The following is a 16221-nucleotide window of genomic DNA, read 5'->3' on the forward strand; positions in this document are numbered from 1 at the left end:
TTTTTATTAACTTTATATACTCCTTCAATAAAGATATTAGATAGATTCTGGCCTCTGTGTATGGTTATTGGTGCTCTGCAGCCTGGGTCTTGACAGCGCGCATCATCCGAAAATACATCACACAGTCCTCGACACTTGGGAAGTGTTCGACTTGTGATTTTGTGAAACGAAATCCAGCATATCTATCTTGTTTGCTGTGTCATACAACAACAATAATAATAATAATAATAATAATAATAATAATAATAATAATAAACAACTTTATTTCTAGGCCTCCCACTCTCCCAAGAGAGACTCAAGGCAAACATTCAATGCCACAACTACATCACTTAATATCAAAAAATATAAAATAGCAATAACATACTTATTATAGTATGTTCCACTGCTGACAGAAGTGCTTGAGATGGTCTATACAGGGAGATGCATTTTGACAAATAGACTGGGCCTTAGGGTTTTATAGGTAACGACCTGCATTTTGTATTTAGCTTGGAAACAAACTGGCAGCCAGTGGAGCTACCACAACATGGGAGTGGTTCTCTCCCTGTACAGGGCTCCAGTTACTAACCTGGTTGCCGATCGTTGAACTAGCTGTAGTTTCTGAACTATCTTCAAAGGCAGCCCCAGTAGAGAGTGTTGCAGTAGTCCAAACAGGATGTGACTAAGGCGTGGACTACCATGGCCAAGTCCAGCATCTCAAGGTATGGGTGAAGCTGGCGCAGAAGTTTTAACTGTGCGAAGGTGCTCTTGGCCACTGCCGACACCTGGGGTTCACTGAGTCCAGGATCACCCCTAGACTGCGAACCTGTGTCTTCAGGGGGAGTGCAACTCTATCCAACACAGGTTGTAATCCCACATCCTGACCCGCCTTTCGACTCACCAGGAGAACCTCTGTCTTGTCTGGATTTAGTTTCAGTTTGTTGGTCCTCATCCAGTCCATCACTGATGACTGGCATTGGTTCAGGATCAGAATAGCATCCATGGCTTTTGATGGAATTCTTAAGGAATTTAATGTGAGTGCCTTGGCATGAGGGTACACCTGTGTCATCTTTTACATGACAGTTCTCTTTTTGAAGTCCACAGGTGGACAGTCCTCATTTTAAAGGTGTCATTTTGATAGGTTATCATATCCAAGTAGGTAATAATAATAATAATAATAATAATAATAATAATAATAATAATAATAAAAAACTTTATTTATACCCCGCCACCATCTCCCCAACGGGGACTCGGGGCGGCTTACATGGGGCCATGCCCAGAACAATACAATATAACAAAATATAATAGAACAACAAATCATAGGTAATCAAGAATGCCCTAAGTATCCGACAGGCAAAGAGAAATCATTCAACACTAAAGTGAAGATTGTCCATACCATTGCATTCCCAGTTTCTATGTATGGATGTGAAAGTGGACCGTGGAAAAAACAGATAGGAGTAAAATCAACTCGTTTGGGATGATGTGTTAGTAAAGGGTTCTGCTGCTACCACGGAGTGCTAAAACTGCTTATATGAGTCTACACAGGGTGTATCTACACTTTAGAGTTAATGCAGTTTGAACCCACTTTAACTGCCATGAGTTAATGCTGTGGGTCTATGGGAGTTGTACTTTGGTGAGGCTCTGGCACTGTTTGGCAGAACAGGCTAAAGAACCTCCTTTGTTGGGATTGTTGTGTGTTTTCCGGGCTGTATGGCCATGTTCCAGAAGCATTCTCTTCTGAAGTTTCGCCCACATCTATGGCAGGCATCCTCACAACCTCTGAAGATTCTTGCCATAGATGTGGGTGAAACGTCAGGAGAGAATGCTTCTGGAACATGGCCATACAGCCCAGAAAACACACAACCACCCTGTGATTCCAGACATGAAAGCCTTTGACAACACATTGAACCTCCTTTGCTTTTTGCCTTTTCTGGTATTTCCAGAGAGGAGGAATATGAGACCTGCATGTCTTTTTTTGATTTTGAATATTACTAAACTAAGGGAATTCCAGTGTTACATATTGTTACATATTCCGGGATGCCATGAAAGTTTCCATCCTCCCATGCCAGGAAAGAGGTAGAATTTGGACATGTGTACAGAATGATGGAATAAAAGACCAATAAAAAATACAAATACAAACAGAATGGCTCATATAATAACGAGTACAAATAAATGTGCAGAGGGGTCAAAAGAGGGTTTCTCCCCTACCATCTGCTCCCTAATCTGTAGCCTTATAGATAGGAATAATTTATTACTTTTCAGATATTGACTACATGGAAAAAAAGATCAAGCTTTCAACTGATCTTCCAGATAGAGTTCTGAACTGGGAAGGAAGGAAGGGACAATTAAGGCTGCATCTACACTATCCCAGGATCCGATCCCAGATTATCTTCTTGAAACAGGATTATATGAGCCCCCTTTTACACTGCAAAATAAAATCCAGATTATCTCCTTAGAACCTGATTATATGGCAGTGTAGACTGAGATAATCTAGTTCAAAGTAGATGATGTGGATTATCAATTTTGATAATCTGTATTATATGGCAGTGTATAAGATGCAAATTTATCTGCTTTGAACTGGATTATATGAGTCTACACTGCCATATAATCTAGTTCAAAAGCAGACAATCTGGATTTTATCTGGAAGTGTAGATGGACTTTAGGGACCTTCCACAAAGCTATATAACCCAGAATATCAAGGTGGATCATCCACAATATCTGTTTTAAACTGGATTATCTGAGTTCACACTGCCATATAATACAGTTCAATGTGGATTTTATACTGCTGTGTGGAAGGGGCACTCATCTCCACTGCCATTCCTTGATTATTCATATTTTGTGGAGAATCAACAACAACAACAACAACAACAACAACAACTTTATTTTCATATCCTGCCAATATCTCCCTGAAGGGACTTGGGGCGGTTTATACAAGGCACAAGGTGCCTAAAAAGGAGAACATAAGATAAAATAGAATATAAAATACAATTGAATAAAATATATCAGCATGGAAAACAACAATTTAAAACTCAGATTAAAATGGCGCTCATCCATAAAACGTAATGTTGGAACTGTTGCATCATTTTTCGTAATCCCTTTCCTACACGTAACCAACGCAATATGCAACTGTAGCACCATCCTATTCAGCAAAGAGTGGGAAACTGCAGATATGGTTCCTTAAGAATGGGGTTACTGTACCTTTTCTTTAACATTTCCTTCTTTCATCTCCTGTCTCTTTGCTTGTTTGCTGTTCAGTGAAGTTGGGAAATTAGCAATTAACCAGGTTGGACAAGTTTTCCCTCATAATTTTTTTGGAAAGGGGAATAATTTATAGTTTACTTCCACCCCTACTCCATTACTGCCATGGTAAAAGAATAGGGGATATATAAAAAACAAATACTGAAGTCTACACTAAGTAGGGAATTGTTGCACTCTAGCAACAACACCTTTTTGCACAACAACACACCAGAGTCCATTAGTACTATCTACAAAAGTTTATTAGAAAAACAGGCACAAAGGGGGGAAAGGGCATTTCCCAAAAGGACAGAAGAGTAGAAAATACAAAATAGCAGTAATCCAGCAATATCCAAGTACATAAAATCAAGAGTCAAAATCCACAGCAGTCATTCAAACATAAATCCATAAGCATGAAAACAGGAACTTTTCCTGAGGTAATCCCGTCAAGGAACACAGGCAAAAACAGGAAACTTGAATCATGAACTTGAGAGTCGAGACAGGAGAGCCAAACTTATGGCACCCTTGTCTCCTCTGAGAGGTATAAAGCCAACATCATTTAATTTAAGCATGACCAAGTAGCCATGAGATCATGCTGAACACACCTGGGCTTCAAGGTCTTCTCATGGATTCTCTCAGACTGTCTAATTAATTCGCCCCTTGGACATCGGGCCGAGTATGGACGTTCAAGATTCCCCATTGCGAAGTCATGCTTGTTCTACCCCCCAGTCCCACAACAAGTCTCCACTCTTGTCTAGTCGGCTTACTATTCATGATGAGGCCAAATCAATCGATGCCTCTCTCCCAATAATGGAGAGAAGCTCCTTTTGTAAACAAACAAGCACTTTTGGAGGCTTTCCTTTCCAGGACAGTTGACTAGTCCCGGCAACTGGCAATTCTGCCCAGTTTTTCCATCAGGGGGAGGAGGGCTTGACTGGAGGTGGCTCCATTGAGGTGATATGGGGGAGGAGAAAGCACGGTCACCACCAACCCAGGGAGAAGCGCAACAGAGTTTTTGCGACCCTGGAGAGGATTAGGTGTGGTAGTCTTCAGGACAGACCCCCCAACCTTAAGGTCCTGCTTTTGAACGCCAGATCTGTCAATGGTAAAACAGCTGTCATCCAGGATTTGATCCTGGATGAGAGGGCAGATCTGGCATGCATCACCGAGACATGGCTGGATGAGCTGGGAGGTGTGAATCTTACCCAGCTGTGTCCTCCTGGTTTCGGGGTGCATCAACAGGCCAGAGTTGGGGGGCGGGGAGGAGGAGTTGCGGTGATCTTTCGGCAGTCCATCGCCCTGATCAGATGCGCCGTTCCACAATCCCCGAGGTTCGAGTGTGTCTTCCTGAAGGTGGGAGCCCGAGACAGCTTGGGGATTCTGTTGGTGTACCGTCCACCCCGCGACCCAGCAGTCTCTCTGTCCGAGCTAGCAGAAGTGGTCTCCAATGCGGCCCTTGTCTCCCAACAACTGATAGTTTTGGGAGACTTTAACATTCATGCCGAGTCCACATTGACAGGTGCAGCTCAGGATTTCATGGTTGCCATGACAACCATGGGGCTGTCTCAAGTTATATCAGGGCCCACACATCAGGCAGGACACACCTTGGACCTTGTTTTTGTTGTGGACGGTGGGACAGTCAGAGTGGAAGAGCAAAACATTCTTCCATTGTCATGGTCTGACCATCATCTGATCTGTTTAAGTATCGCCGTGCCTTCTAACCTCCGCAGGGGTGGTGGACCCATTAAGATGGTCCGCCCCAGGAGACTGATGGATCCGGATGGACTTCTGAGGTCTCTTGGGGATCTTCCTGTCCTGGAGACTGGCGATCCTGTCGATGTCCTGGTTGATCGCTATAATAGTGAGCTATCAAGGGCATTGGACACGATCGCTCCCGAACGTCCCCTCTCACTGCGTAGAGTCGCGTCGACTCCTTGGTTTACCGAGGAGTTGGCTGTGATGAAGCGTAGGAGGAGGGGACTAGAGTGCATCTGGAGGAAATCTCGGGACGTGTCCGACCAAGCACGGGCTAAAGCCGCTATTAAGGCGTACTCCGTGGCTCTGCGAGCAGCCAGGAAAGCTTTCACGACTGCCCGCATAGCGTCTGCAGCCAACAGGCCATCGGAGTTGTTCCGAGTTGTGGGGGAGCTCCTGCGGCCTCCTGAGGTCCAGGGGCTTCCCGATGACTTGGCAACTGGGTGCAGCGATTTCGCGCACCACTTTGCAGGCAAAGTTGCTCAGATACGCCTTGAGCTAGACTCCAGCTCAATTGTGGTCTCAGCGGAGGTAACCGAGGTACCTGTCTGTTCGATCTTATGGGATTCTTTCCGGCTTGTTCTTCCTGATGACGTGGAGGGGATTCTTGGGTCTGTGAGGGCGACCACCTGCGCTCTGGATCCTTGTCCCTCTTGGCTGGTCAAGCTGGCCAAAGATGGGTTGTTGGATTGGTTTGTGACCATAATAAATGCTTCTTTGGTTCAGGGGTCGGTGCCATCCTACTTTAAGCAGGCGGTAGTAAAACCACTACTAAAAAAGCCTTCGCTTGACCCATCTATTTGTAACAACTACAGACCAATCTCCAACCTCCCGTTTTTGGGCAAGGTTCTGGAGCGGGTGGTTGCCACGCAGCTCCAGGAATTTCTCGATGACACTGATTTTCTGGACCGCTCGCAGTCTGGCTTCAGGCCTGGGTACAGTACCGAGACGGCTCTGGTCGCCTTGGTGGATGACCTCCGCAGGGAGCTGGACAGGGGGAGTGTGACCCTGCTGGTTCTCTTGGACATCTCAGCGGCTTTCGATACCATCGACCATGGTATCCTTCTGGGGAGGCTCGCCGGGATGGGGCTCGGTGGCACGGTTCTGCAGTGGCTCCGGTCCTTCCTGGAGGGTCGTTCCCAGATGGTGAAGCTGGGGGACACCTGCTCGGACCCCTGGCCATTGACCTGTGGGGTCCCGCAAGGGTCTATTTTATCCCCCATGCTATTTAACATCTACATGAAACCGTTGGGAGAGGTCATCCGGAGTTTTGGAGGGTGTTGCCATCTCTACGCAGATGACACGCAAATCCACTACTCATTTCCATCTAACTCCAAGGAAGCCCCTCGGATTCTGAACCAGTGCCTGGCCGCTGTGGCGGACTGGATGAGGAGGAACAAGCTGAGGATCAATCCTGACAAGACAGAGGCCCTCCTGGTCAGTCGCCCATCTGATCGGGGTATTGGGTGGCAACCTGTGCTGGACGGGGTTGCACTCCCCCTGAAATCACAGGTCCGCAGTTTGGGGGTCCTCCTGGATTCAGCGTTGACGCTTGAGGCTCAGGTGTCGGCGGTGGCCGGGAGGGCTTTCGCACAACTCAAACTTGTGCGCCAACTGCGACCATACCTCGTGAAGTCTGACTTGACCACGGTGGTGCATGCCTTAGTTACCTCTAGACTGGACTACTGTAATGCGCTCTACGTGGGGCTTCCCTTGAAGACGGCCCGGAAACTGCAATTGGTCCAGCGCTCGGCTGCCAGATTAATAACAGGGGCGAGCTACAGGGAACGATCTACTCCCCTGTTTAAAGAGCTCCACTGGCTGCCGTTCACTTTCCGGTCCCAATTCAAGGTGCAGACCATCATCTATAAAGCCCTAAACGGTTTGGGACCCACCTACCTTAGGGACCGTATCTCCTACCATAAACCTGCTCGTTCCCTTCGTTCATCCGGGGAGGCCTTCCTTTCGCCACTGCCTCTGTCCCAGGCCCGTCTTGTGGGAACGAGGGAGAGGGCTTTTTCTGCTGTGGCCCCCCGACTGTGGAATTCATTGCCCACTGAGATTAGGCAAGCCCCCACCTTGTTAGCCTTTAAGAAAGATCTAAAAACATGGCTTTTCCGATGTGCCTTTGGGGAGTAAATGTAATATATTGCTCTGGCCATTCCCCTTGGTTTTTATCCTTTAGACTGCTCCACCATTTTATTTCCCTGTTTCCCCCTATTCCTATGTCTCTCTCTCCCGAGTTTTTAATTAAGTGTTCATGTGGCCCGCCCTGTTTTTTACTGTTTTCTCTGATTTGTGCTGTAATGTATATGATTATTTTTGCACTGTTATATTGTGTTATGATATGTTGTTTTATTTTGTTATATTGTATGGTGTCTGGGCATGGCCCCATGTAAGCCGCCCCGAGTCCCCGTTGGGGAGATGGTGGCGGGGTATAAATAAAGTTTTATTATTATTATTATTATAATTAGTCTATTTTTCACTCCCTCCATTCTTAAACCTAATCTGGCTTCTCGGGAAAACTCCCCATTGACCGAAAGCCATTTCCCAAGAGAACTGGTTTCATTTTCCCTGGTTGCTTGGGAACGGTCAGAGGAATGCAAAACATCACCCTCAACTGTCTGCAATTTTTTCCCAGCACTGACAGACTCATCACTTTGAAACTCATCAAACCTCTCATTCTCCGATGTGCCAAAAAAATCCTCTGCCACTTGCTGAGCCACAACAGGACTAGAAACTGGTTCATAGCATTCCTTAGTAATACCCCAGCTAATGTGAACAGAAATCAATAAAATGAACACCGGATTAAGAGGAAGCTCTCAACTAATTTTTCATGGGGCTTTGCTGAATGCCTTAACTTTTGAGCAAACATTACAGAAGGTTCTTCACCACAAGACACTGCCTGCTGTAAAGTATGTAATTAAGTGGAAAAGCAATATTTTATCAGCAGTAATTTCACAGTCCCCATATTCTAAGCTTCTGTGTTATTTCTTTTTTAATCTTCCTCTCTTTCTTTTGTAGAAATACGCTGTCCTCCACAGATGTCCTTTGAACATGGTTCATCCAGTCCACGCCGAAGCTCTCATCCGATTGGTGATATTTTGAGTTTTGAGTGTTATGATGGGTATCAACTCCATGGTTCCTCCCAGAGACACTGCTTGCCCAATGGCCGCTGGAATGGGACCTCCCCTGTTTGCGACGATGGAGGTGAATTTTTCTAAGATTTCAACACAATGGCAGTTTGTCCTTTCAGAAAAAAAGTCTAGTTTCTTATGGCTTGTGTGTGCATCACATTAGAAATGACATCAGCAGCAGTTCTCAAATAATATAGATTAGGCATATCAATCAAATGTTGTATCTGTTCTGGGAAACAGTCAGATCTTATGTATTGATTTCTGATATTTCCTGCCAATGCCGATAAAGCAAGGAAACCTAGGCCCAATCTACACTGCCCTATAATCCACTTTCTGAATCCTAGTGTGCCATGCTCAACCTCTATCAAGTTTAAAATCAGCCTCAGGTAGATAAATAGATTTGTTTATTGATTAGTCCTCTGACCATATCAATGGTAAAAGACAAAAGACAAGTCTACAAAGACACAATAAAAACAAATCGCTATTCTAACACTTGTGTAATAATTAGCTAAAATACATTTAAACACTTAAACGTAATTAAGGCCCAGGCTGTGGTGCAGGCTGGTGAGCAGCCAGCTGCAACCAGCTGCAACAAATCACTCTGACCAGGAGGTCATGAGTTCGAGGCCAGCTCAGAGCCTGCGTTTGTCTCTGTCTTTGTTCTATGTTAAGGTATTGAATGTTTGCCTTATATGTGTAATGTGGTCCGCCCTGAGTCCCCTTCGGGGTGAGAAGGGCGAAATATAAATACTGTAAATAAATAAATACTGTAAATAAATTAAATAATAAGTTTGCTAAAGGATATGAAGTGCTGACTATAAATAAATCTTAGATGTACTTAAGATGATATTGACTATAGAACTGAGTATAGCCATTGGGAAAAGGAATCTCATTGATAATCCAATTGGCTGTAGTCAGTTCTATATTCAATATCATCTTTAGTACATATAAGGTTTATTTATGGTCATATCCATGAAGTCTTCATCCAAAAATTCAACTCACCATGGCTCAAAAATATTTGTTTAAAGGATCCCAAGAGCAAACCATTGAATTGTTTATCATTTTGTGCACAATTATTTATAATCGTCCTTTAGCATCCATGGGTTTTTGATAATTGTGGTGGTATCTTGGAACCAAATCCCAGCAAATACTGAAGGCCTACTGTATGTAAAGGTATGGAATTGGCAAAACTTGATAAAATATAAGGTTTTATTTGCAAATAATGAGTCGGGGTAATTTTGTTTTTGTAGGGATGACATATAATGATGAAATCTAATATAATGATATGTTTCAACATGACAAAAAAGTCTCCCCAACGCATTACAAAAAATAACAAGAAATATACAATCAGAGGACATATCATCTTGTGTTTTCTCTCCTCTTGTTCTTTCATTCCCTGTGCAGTGGGCCATTGCCGCAGCATTGCCATCCCGCCAGGGGCAATCGCTACTGGAGGACGCAACCGTCTTGGCGATCGGGTCTCATTTCAGTGTCAGAATGGCTTCAACTTGGTAGGCTCAGCACAGCGTGTTTGCACTCCGGAAGGTGAATGGTCAGGAGCAGAACCAAGTTGCAGAGGTGAATATTATCCCACAACATGTCCCGTTCAGCAAACTGAATTTGATCAGAGTTTTGGAATGCAGCTCTTAGGCCTCTTCCACACAGCTATGTAAAATCCACATTGAACCGAATTATATGGCAGTGTGGACTCGGATAACCCAGTTCAAAGCCAATATTGTGGAATATCTGCCTTGATATTCTGGGTTATATGGCTGTGTGGAAGGGCCCTTAGACTTCCTGGGAAGTTCAAAAGAGTAACCTTGTAAACGTCTGGACTAAATGATCTACCCCTATCCTCTGGACTGCTCCCAATCTCTGATTTTATTTTCCCTGACTTCTTTATCTTTGGCCAAATATAATGTTTTTGCATCAATCATAGAACAGGAGCTCCTGGTGGTGCAATGGGTTAAACCCTTGTATCAGCAGGACTGCTGACTGATAGGTTGGCAGTTTGAATTCGGGGAGAGTGAGTGAGCCCCCTCTGTCAACTCCAGCTCCTCATGCAGGGACAGGAGAGATGCCTCCCACAGGATGGTAAAACATCCGGCCGTCCCCTGACAACGTCCTTGCAAACGGCCAATTCTCTCACACCAGAAGTGACTTGCAGTTTCTCAAGTCACTCCTGACTCAAAAAAAAAAAATCATAGAACATACCTACACTGTATAATGAATGCAGTTTGACATCACTTTAATTTCCATGGCTCAATGCTATGAATTCCTGTGAATTTTAGTTTGGTGAGGCACCAGTTCTCTTCAGCAGAATAGCAGAATAGCACTGAGCCCATATACAAAAGAGCAGTAGTCCAACAATGGTAAGGTACAGGAAGTCAGGAACACAGGCATAAATCCATAAGCATGAAAGCAGGAACTTTCTCCAAGACAAAACTCTTTCAGGAACATAGGCAAACACAGGAAACTTAAATCATGAACTTAAGAGCTGAGACAGGAACCTGAACCTTTTGGCAACATTGTTTGCTCTCAGATATACCAAGTAAGCATCACTTAATTTAAGCCCAGCCCAACCAAGAAGCCATGAGATCATGCCTCACACACTTGGGTTTCAAGGATTTCTCACGGAGTCTCTCTGAATGCCTAATTCATATATCCATCACACCCTCAGTCCAGAGACCTAATCTGATATCGTGGGAAAACTCCCCATTAGCTGAAGACTATTCCCAAGAGAAATAGACCTTTCACCGGTTTCCCTTTCCCCTGTTGCTAAGGAACAAACATTGGAATCCAAAACATCCTTTGTCTCATCTTCCACTGCCTCACACAAAGACTCCTCAGTTGGAAATCCATCACCCCCCTCATCCTTTGAGAAAACCCCAGCCTCTTGCTGAGCCCCAACACAACAACATTGTGCAATAAGGTCGAGGCAAAGGCAGGACTAATGCATTGGCATGATGGTATAACAACATGGTGTGATGAAGCTCTTAGTCTTTCTACTAATGGCCATATGGAGACTCCAGCTTTCCAGGATCAGCTCAAACCATATAACAGAGCAGCAAGTGATGTTATTCATGCTGTTATAGGAGCCAGAAAACATGGTTAGCACTTCTCCCCTTTCCAGAGAGCAACAATAAATTAAATAACAGTTTACTCCCTTCCCATGGTGACTATCTTCATGATATGACTAGCTCTGCAGGAATCCCATTGCCAACCCCAAATATTGGTACATCTCAAATATGATGTTCACATTATAGTATTTTCAGTGCCTGGTTGAGACACAGAGGCCTTTTGAAGAGGTTTTATTGCCTCCATTTGCAATTTTATGGTTTTGTTATCTTTGATGTTTATCTAGAGAAGAAAGGCCTATCCTTTTTCACTGTACTTTTATACATCACTAGCTGTGCCCGGCCACGCGTTGCTGTGGCTTAGTCTGGTGGTGTTGGTCAGTCTACATTAGGTTGTATTTATGCTGTGACCTCCACCTTCTTTATACTCACATTAGTAGTAGTATTTGAAGTCTGTTACCTTCTTCAATTTTTGTGTTGATTGATAATTGGTTGAGATCCCTGTTGTCTTTGGTTTGTTGTTAGTTGTAATGTCTGATTCTGCTGAGTGCGGTTTATATTTTTATTGTGGTACAATAGTCCTTTTTTTGTTTTGCCTGTGTATGTGTTTATTATTATTGTTGTTGTTGTGGTCATGAAGGCTGGATAAGTTAGATGCTACTGTATTGTTTTTTGGAGGCCCAGTGTAGCACTGACTGGCCTCTCAGCCTCAGTGCCTGGCTGTCTCTTGCCTATGATTGTGTGGTTTCTTATTGTTGTTGTTGTTGTCATTGTTATTATTGTAATTGTTTTTTTGGAGGCCAAGTGTGAATGTAGTGATTGGGGAGGTGGATGAGTTGTGTTGTCAAATTTTGTATTTGTTATAGTCACAATGCGTTGTTGTGAGTTTTGTGGGTCCGGATTGTGGTTTTGTGGTGTAGTTGTGTTGTTACAACCGGGAGAAAAGGGTTTTGTGTTGTGTTGTCAAGTTTTATATTTCTGGGGCGTTTAGTTGTGTGCCAAGTTTTGTATTTCTGGGGCGTTTAGTTGTGTTGTTATAGTCACGATGTACTGTTGTGAGTTTTGTGGGTCCGGATTGTGGTTTTGTGGTGTGGTTGTGTTGTTACAATCGGGAGGGAATGCTTTTATTTTGTGTTGCCAAGTTTCATATTTCTGGGGCATTTAGTTGTGTTGCTATAGTCATGATGCGTTGTTGTGAGTTTTGTGGGTCCAGTGTGGTTTTGTGGTGTGGTTGTGTTGTTACAACTGGGAGGCAAGGCTTTTGCATTGTTTTGCCAAGTTTTGTGTTTCTGGGGCGTTTAGTTGTGTTGTTATAGTCATGATGCGTTGTTGTGAGTTTTGTGGGTCCGGATTGTGGTTTTGTGTTGTGGTTGTGTTCTTACAACTGGGAGGCAAGGCTTTTGCGTTGTGTTGTCAAATTTTGTATTTCTGGGGCGTTTAGTTGTGTTATAGTCACTATGCGTTGTTGTGAGTTTTGTGGGTCCGGATTGTGGTTTTGTGGTGTAGTTGTGTTGTTACAACCGGGAGGCAAGGCTTTTGTGTTGTGTTGTCAAGTTTTGTATTTCTGGGGCGTTTAGTTGTGTGGCAAGTTTCGTATTTCTGAGGCGTTTAGTTGTGTTGTTATAGTCACGATGCATTGTTGTGAGTTTTGTGAGTCCGGATTGTGGTTTTGTGGTGTGGTTGTGTTGTTACAACCGGGAGGCAAGGCTTTTGCATTGTGTTGTCAAATTTTGTATTTCTGGGGCGTTTAGTTGTGTTATAGTCACTATGCGTTGTTGTGAGTTTTGTGGGTCTGGATTGTGGTTTTGTGGTGTAGTTGTGTTGTTACAATCGGGAGGCAAGGCTTTTGTGTTGTGTTGTCAAGTTTTGTATTTCTGGGGCGTTTAGTTGTGTGCCAAGTTTCGTATTTCTGAGGCGTTTAGTTGTGTTGTTATAGTCACGATGCATTGTTGTGAGTTTTGTGGGTCCGGATTGTGGTTTTGTGGTGTGGTTGTGTTGTTACAACCGGGAGGCAAGTCTTTTGCATTGTGTTGTCAAGTTTTATATTTCTGGGGTGTTTAGTTGTGTGCCAAGTTTCGTATTTCTGGGGTGTTTAGTTGTGTTGTTATAGTCACGATGCGTTGTTGTGAGTTTTATGGGTCCGGATTGTGGTTTTGTGGTGTGGTTGTGTTGTTACAACCTGGAGGGAAGGCTTTTGCATTGTGTTGCCAAGTTTCGTATTTCTGGGGTGTTTAGTTGTGTTGTTATCGCATGATGCGTTGTTGTGAGTTTTGTGGGTCCTGTGTGGTTTTGTGGTGTGGTTGTGTTGTTACAACTGGGAGGCAAGGCTTTTGCATTGTGTTGCCAAGTTTTGTATTTCTGGGGCGTTTAGTTGTGTTGTTATCGCATGATGCGTTGTTGTGAGTTTTGTGGGTCCAGATTGTGGTTTTGTGGTGTGGTTGTGTTGTTGTAACCTGGAGGCAAGCCTTTTGCATTGTGTTGCCAAATTTCGTATTTCTGGGATGTTTAGTTTTGTTGTTATAGTCACTGCGCAAACAACTTTATCATTTTATATATATAGATTTTGCAACTTGTGAAATGAAATGCAGCCTTGAATTTTCAAAAGTAAAATCAACAAACTGGAAATTGCTATTGCTATGTTTGTAAATTTACGTACACCCCTCTATATAGCCGAGGCTCTGAAAAAACCATTTTACTTATTTGTGAAGATACAACACTGTCCCAATGTGAATTTGGCTCTTCAGATGAACATGAACACTCCCTAGCCATTTTACATACAGTACCGTTTTTGTCAGGTTTACCATGTGTTAAAAGCAGGTTGAAATACACACAGTTGGATTAAAATCTGCTTTAATCAATGGGGAATATGAATACATTGCACATATTCAGAAAAAAATGTATTCAAAAAGGTATATTTACTGTCATGGTTCAGTGCTATGGAATCTCAAGAGTGGTAGTTTTATGAGACCCTTACTCTTTATTAAAAAGTACTTGTGCCCCACCAACCTACAAATCCCAGGATTTTATAGCACTGAGGTATGACGATTAAAGTGATGTCAAACTCCATGAACTCTACAGTGTATATGGATCCTGGAAGACTTTTGCATCCTTTTCATTATGGCAGGGGTTGTTGGTTTTTAAAATATGTTTCCCCATTCTTTACATTGGCTATCATTTCCATATAAAGCAGGTTGATTCATACTGCTGATTCATTCTGTACCTTAGTTCAGTACAGGCAGTCTCCAAGTTACAAATGACTCATAGTTAAGAAGGAGCATGAGACAACAGAAAGGGAGATAAATCTACTTCTAGGAAGGGAAATTAATTCCTGGAAGAGTTATCATGGGGAAAAGGTGTCTCCACTTAAGCTTTATCACCAGTGCTTGTTTCTATAACAAGCCAAATTTTCCAAAGTCCAATTATCATAGGGACATAGTGAGGTGGAATCTTCTGAACAAGGGCACAACACAAACAGCACATAGGTTTGCTATCCAAAACTTGTTCCAACTTACATATACATTCAACTTAAGAACAACCCAATCTTGTTCATAGCTTGTGGACTGCCTGTATTATCTCCAAAAGGCCATGGACATGTATTTTGATTAACCTTGCTATATATTACTTTTATCATTACCATTGAATTGCATTTGCAGACATTGAGTATGTTGATTTTTCATATCCTTCCAAGACCATTCTACCGATCTTCTAGGCCACTGATTCCCAACCTTTTTTTCACCATGGACCACTTCGACCAGGGACCACTCTCCAACTTTAGTATCAAAAGGGTTACAAATCAGTTTTTGGCCAACTTTAGATTCGGTTTGGTTATTTGGGGTTGCTGATTCAGAAAATTGCAGTGGATAGACCACAGCAGCTCTAGTTTCTGATACAGAACATATGCCATCTGGTAGTCTCCATTTGCTCACACACAGAAAACCATATTTAATAATCTAGAGCTGATGTGGTCTATCCAATGCAATTTTCTGAATCAGTACTCCAAATAACCACAGGAACAGGCTAAAAACGAAGACACCAAGGCACCCCTGCTTCCAGGTGCCATATGGAACGGCTCCACTCAGAGGGAGGGAGGGAGGGAGGGAGGGAGGGAGGAGAAGCAGCAGTCAGGAGGCTTGTTGTTTTGCCTTTCATGGGTAGTTAGCCTCTCCCCTCCTGATATCCCCGTTGCCTCGGCACTGTATGAGGGTTTTGCGAGACCAGTCGCTCTCGTTGCAACAGTGTAGTAACGGTGAAGCCATGGACCATATTTTAGTTCATGGGGACCACTGGTGGTCCATGGACCACAGGTTGGGAACCACTGCTCTAGACTCAACCCAATGGCTGACTCCTCTTTCACCTTGTCTTGCAATGACAAACAGCCTTTCTTCCAAACAGCTCCCTATTCATATGATCGGGCTGAAGATGTCAGAGCTGAGTTTGGGGCCTCCTTCACTGATGTTCTGAGTGAAGTGTCTTCATCTGGACCTGATCCTTCCGGGACAGTTCAAGGTGGGTCTAAACTATGTACTTTCTACCCTGAATGTGGATTTATGTGATGGGGTTACCGAAGATTAGGATTAAGAAAAATTAGAATCCCCCCCATTGTGCTATGAATGCTTTATTAGTTTCCCCCCAATTTTCAGGTATGTTTTTATCCCAAAGTCCCAAAATATAGGTTGAGCATCTCTTATCTGGAATTCCAGAATCCGAATTACACCAAACTTGTACTCATGGGTGTCTCATATAGTGCTACTTTTGCTTTCTGATGGTTCAAGCTACACAAACTGAATTGTTTTGGAAGCTGCTTTGGGTCGCTCTCTAGGTGAAAGGCAATGTCCAAATTAAAATATTGTCTATAAATTTACCTTCTGGCTATGTGGCCTAATGCATAGAAAACATAAATAAATGTGGTGTTTAGATTTGGTTCCCATCTCCAAGCCTCACAACTCATGAGGGAAACAGCCCTAAAATTTCCAAAGAAACCTCGGAGAGGGAACAGCATCACAGATCCACGGAACCCCAGCTGAAACATCTGCAAGCCTTGG

At 43.4% G+C, this 16221-nt stretch overlaps 1 protein-coding gene across 1 annotated transcript in view; it reads left to right on the forward strand.

The window, feature by feature from the left end:
• The window catches only part of cfb (complement factor B), a 150349-nt gene that overhangs the window by 11773 nt on the left and 122355 nt on the right, over positions 1-16221 (forward strand). Inside the window, exons 3-5 of the mRNA XM_062969325.1 lie at positions 7990-8175; positions 9507-9680; positions 15572-15685. Coding sequence (XP_062825395.1) covers positions 7990-8175; positions 9507-9680; positions 15572-15685 — 474 coding nt within the window. The remainder of the gene's footprint in view (positions 1-7989; positions 8176-9506; positions 9681-15571; positions 15686-16221) is intronic.

Source organism: Anolis carolinensis, chromosome 2 (genome assembly GCF_035594765.1).
Source record: "Anolis carolinensis isolate JA03-04 chromosome 2, rAnoCar3.1.pri, whole genome shotgun sequence".
Classification (NCBI taxonomy): domain Eukaryota; kingdom Metazoa; phylum Chordata; class Lepidosauria; order Squamata; family Dactyloidae; genus Anolis; species Anolis carolinensis.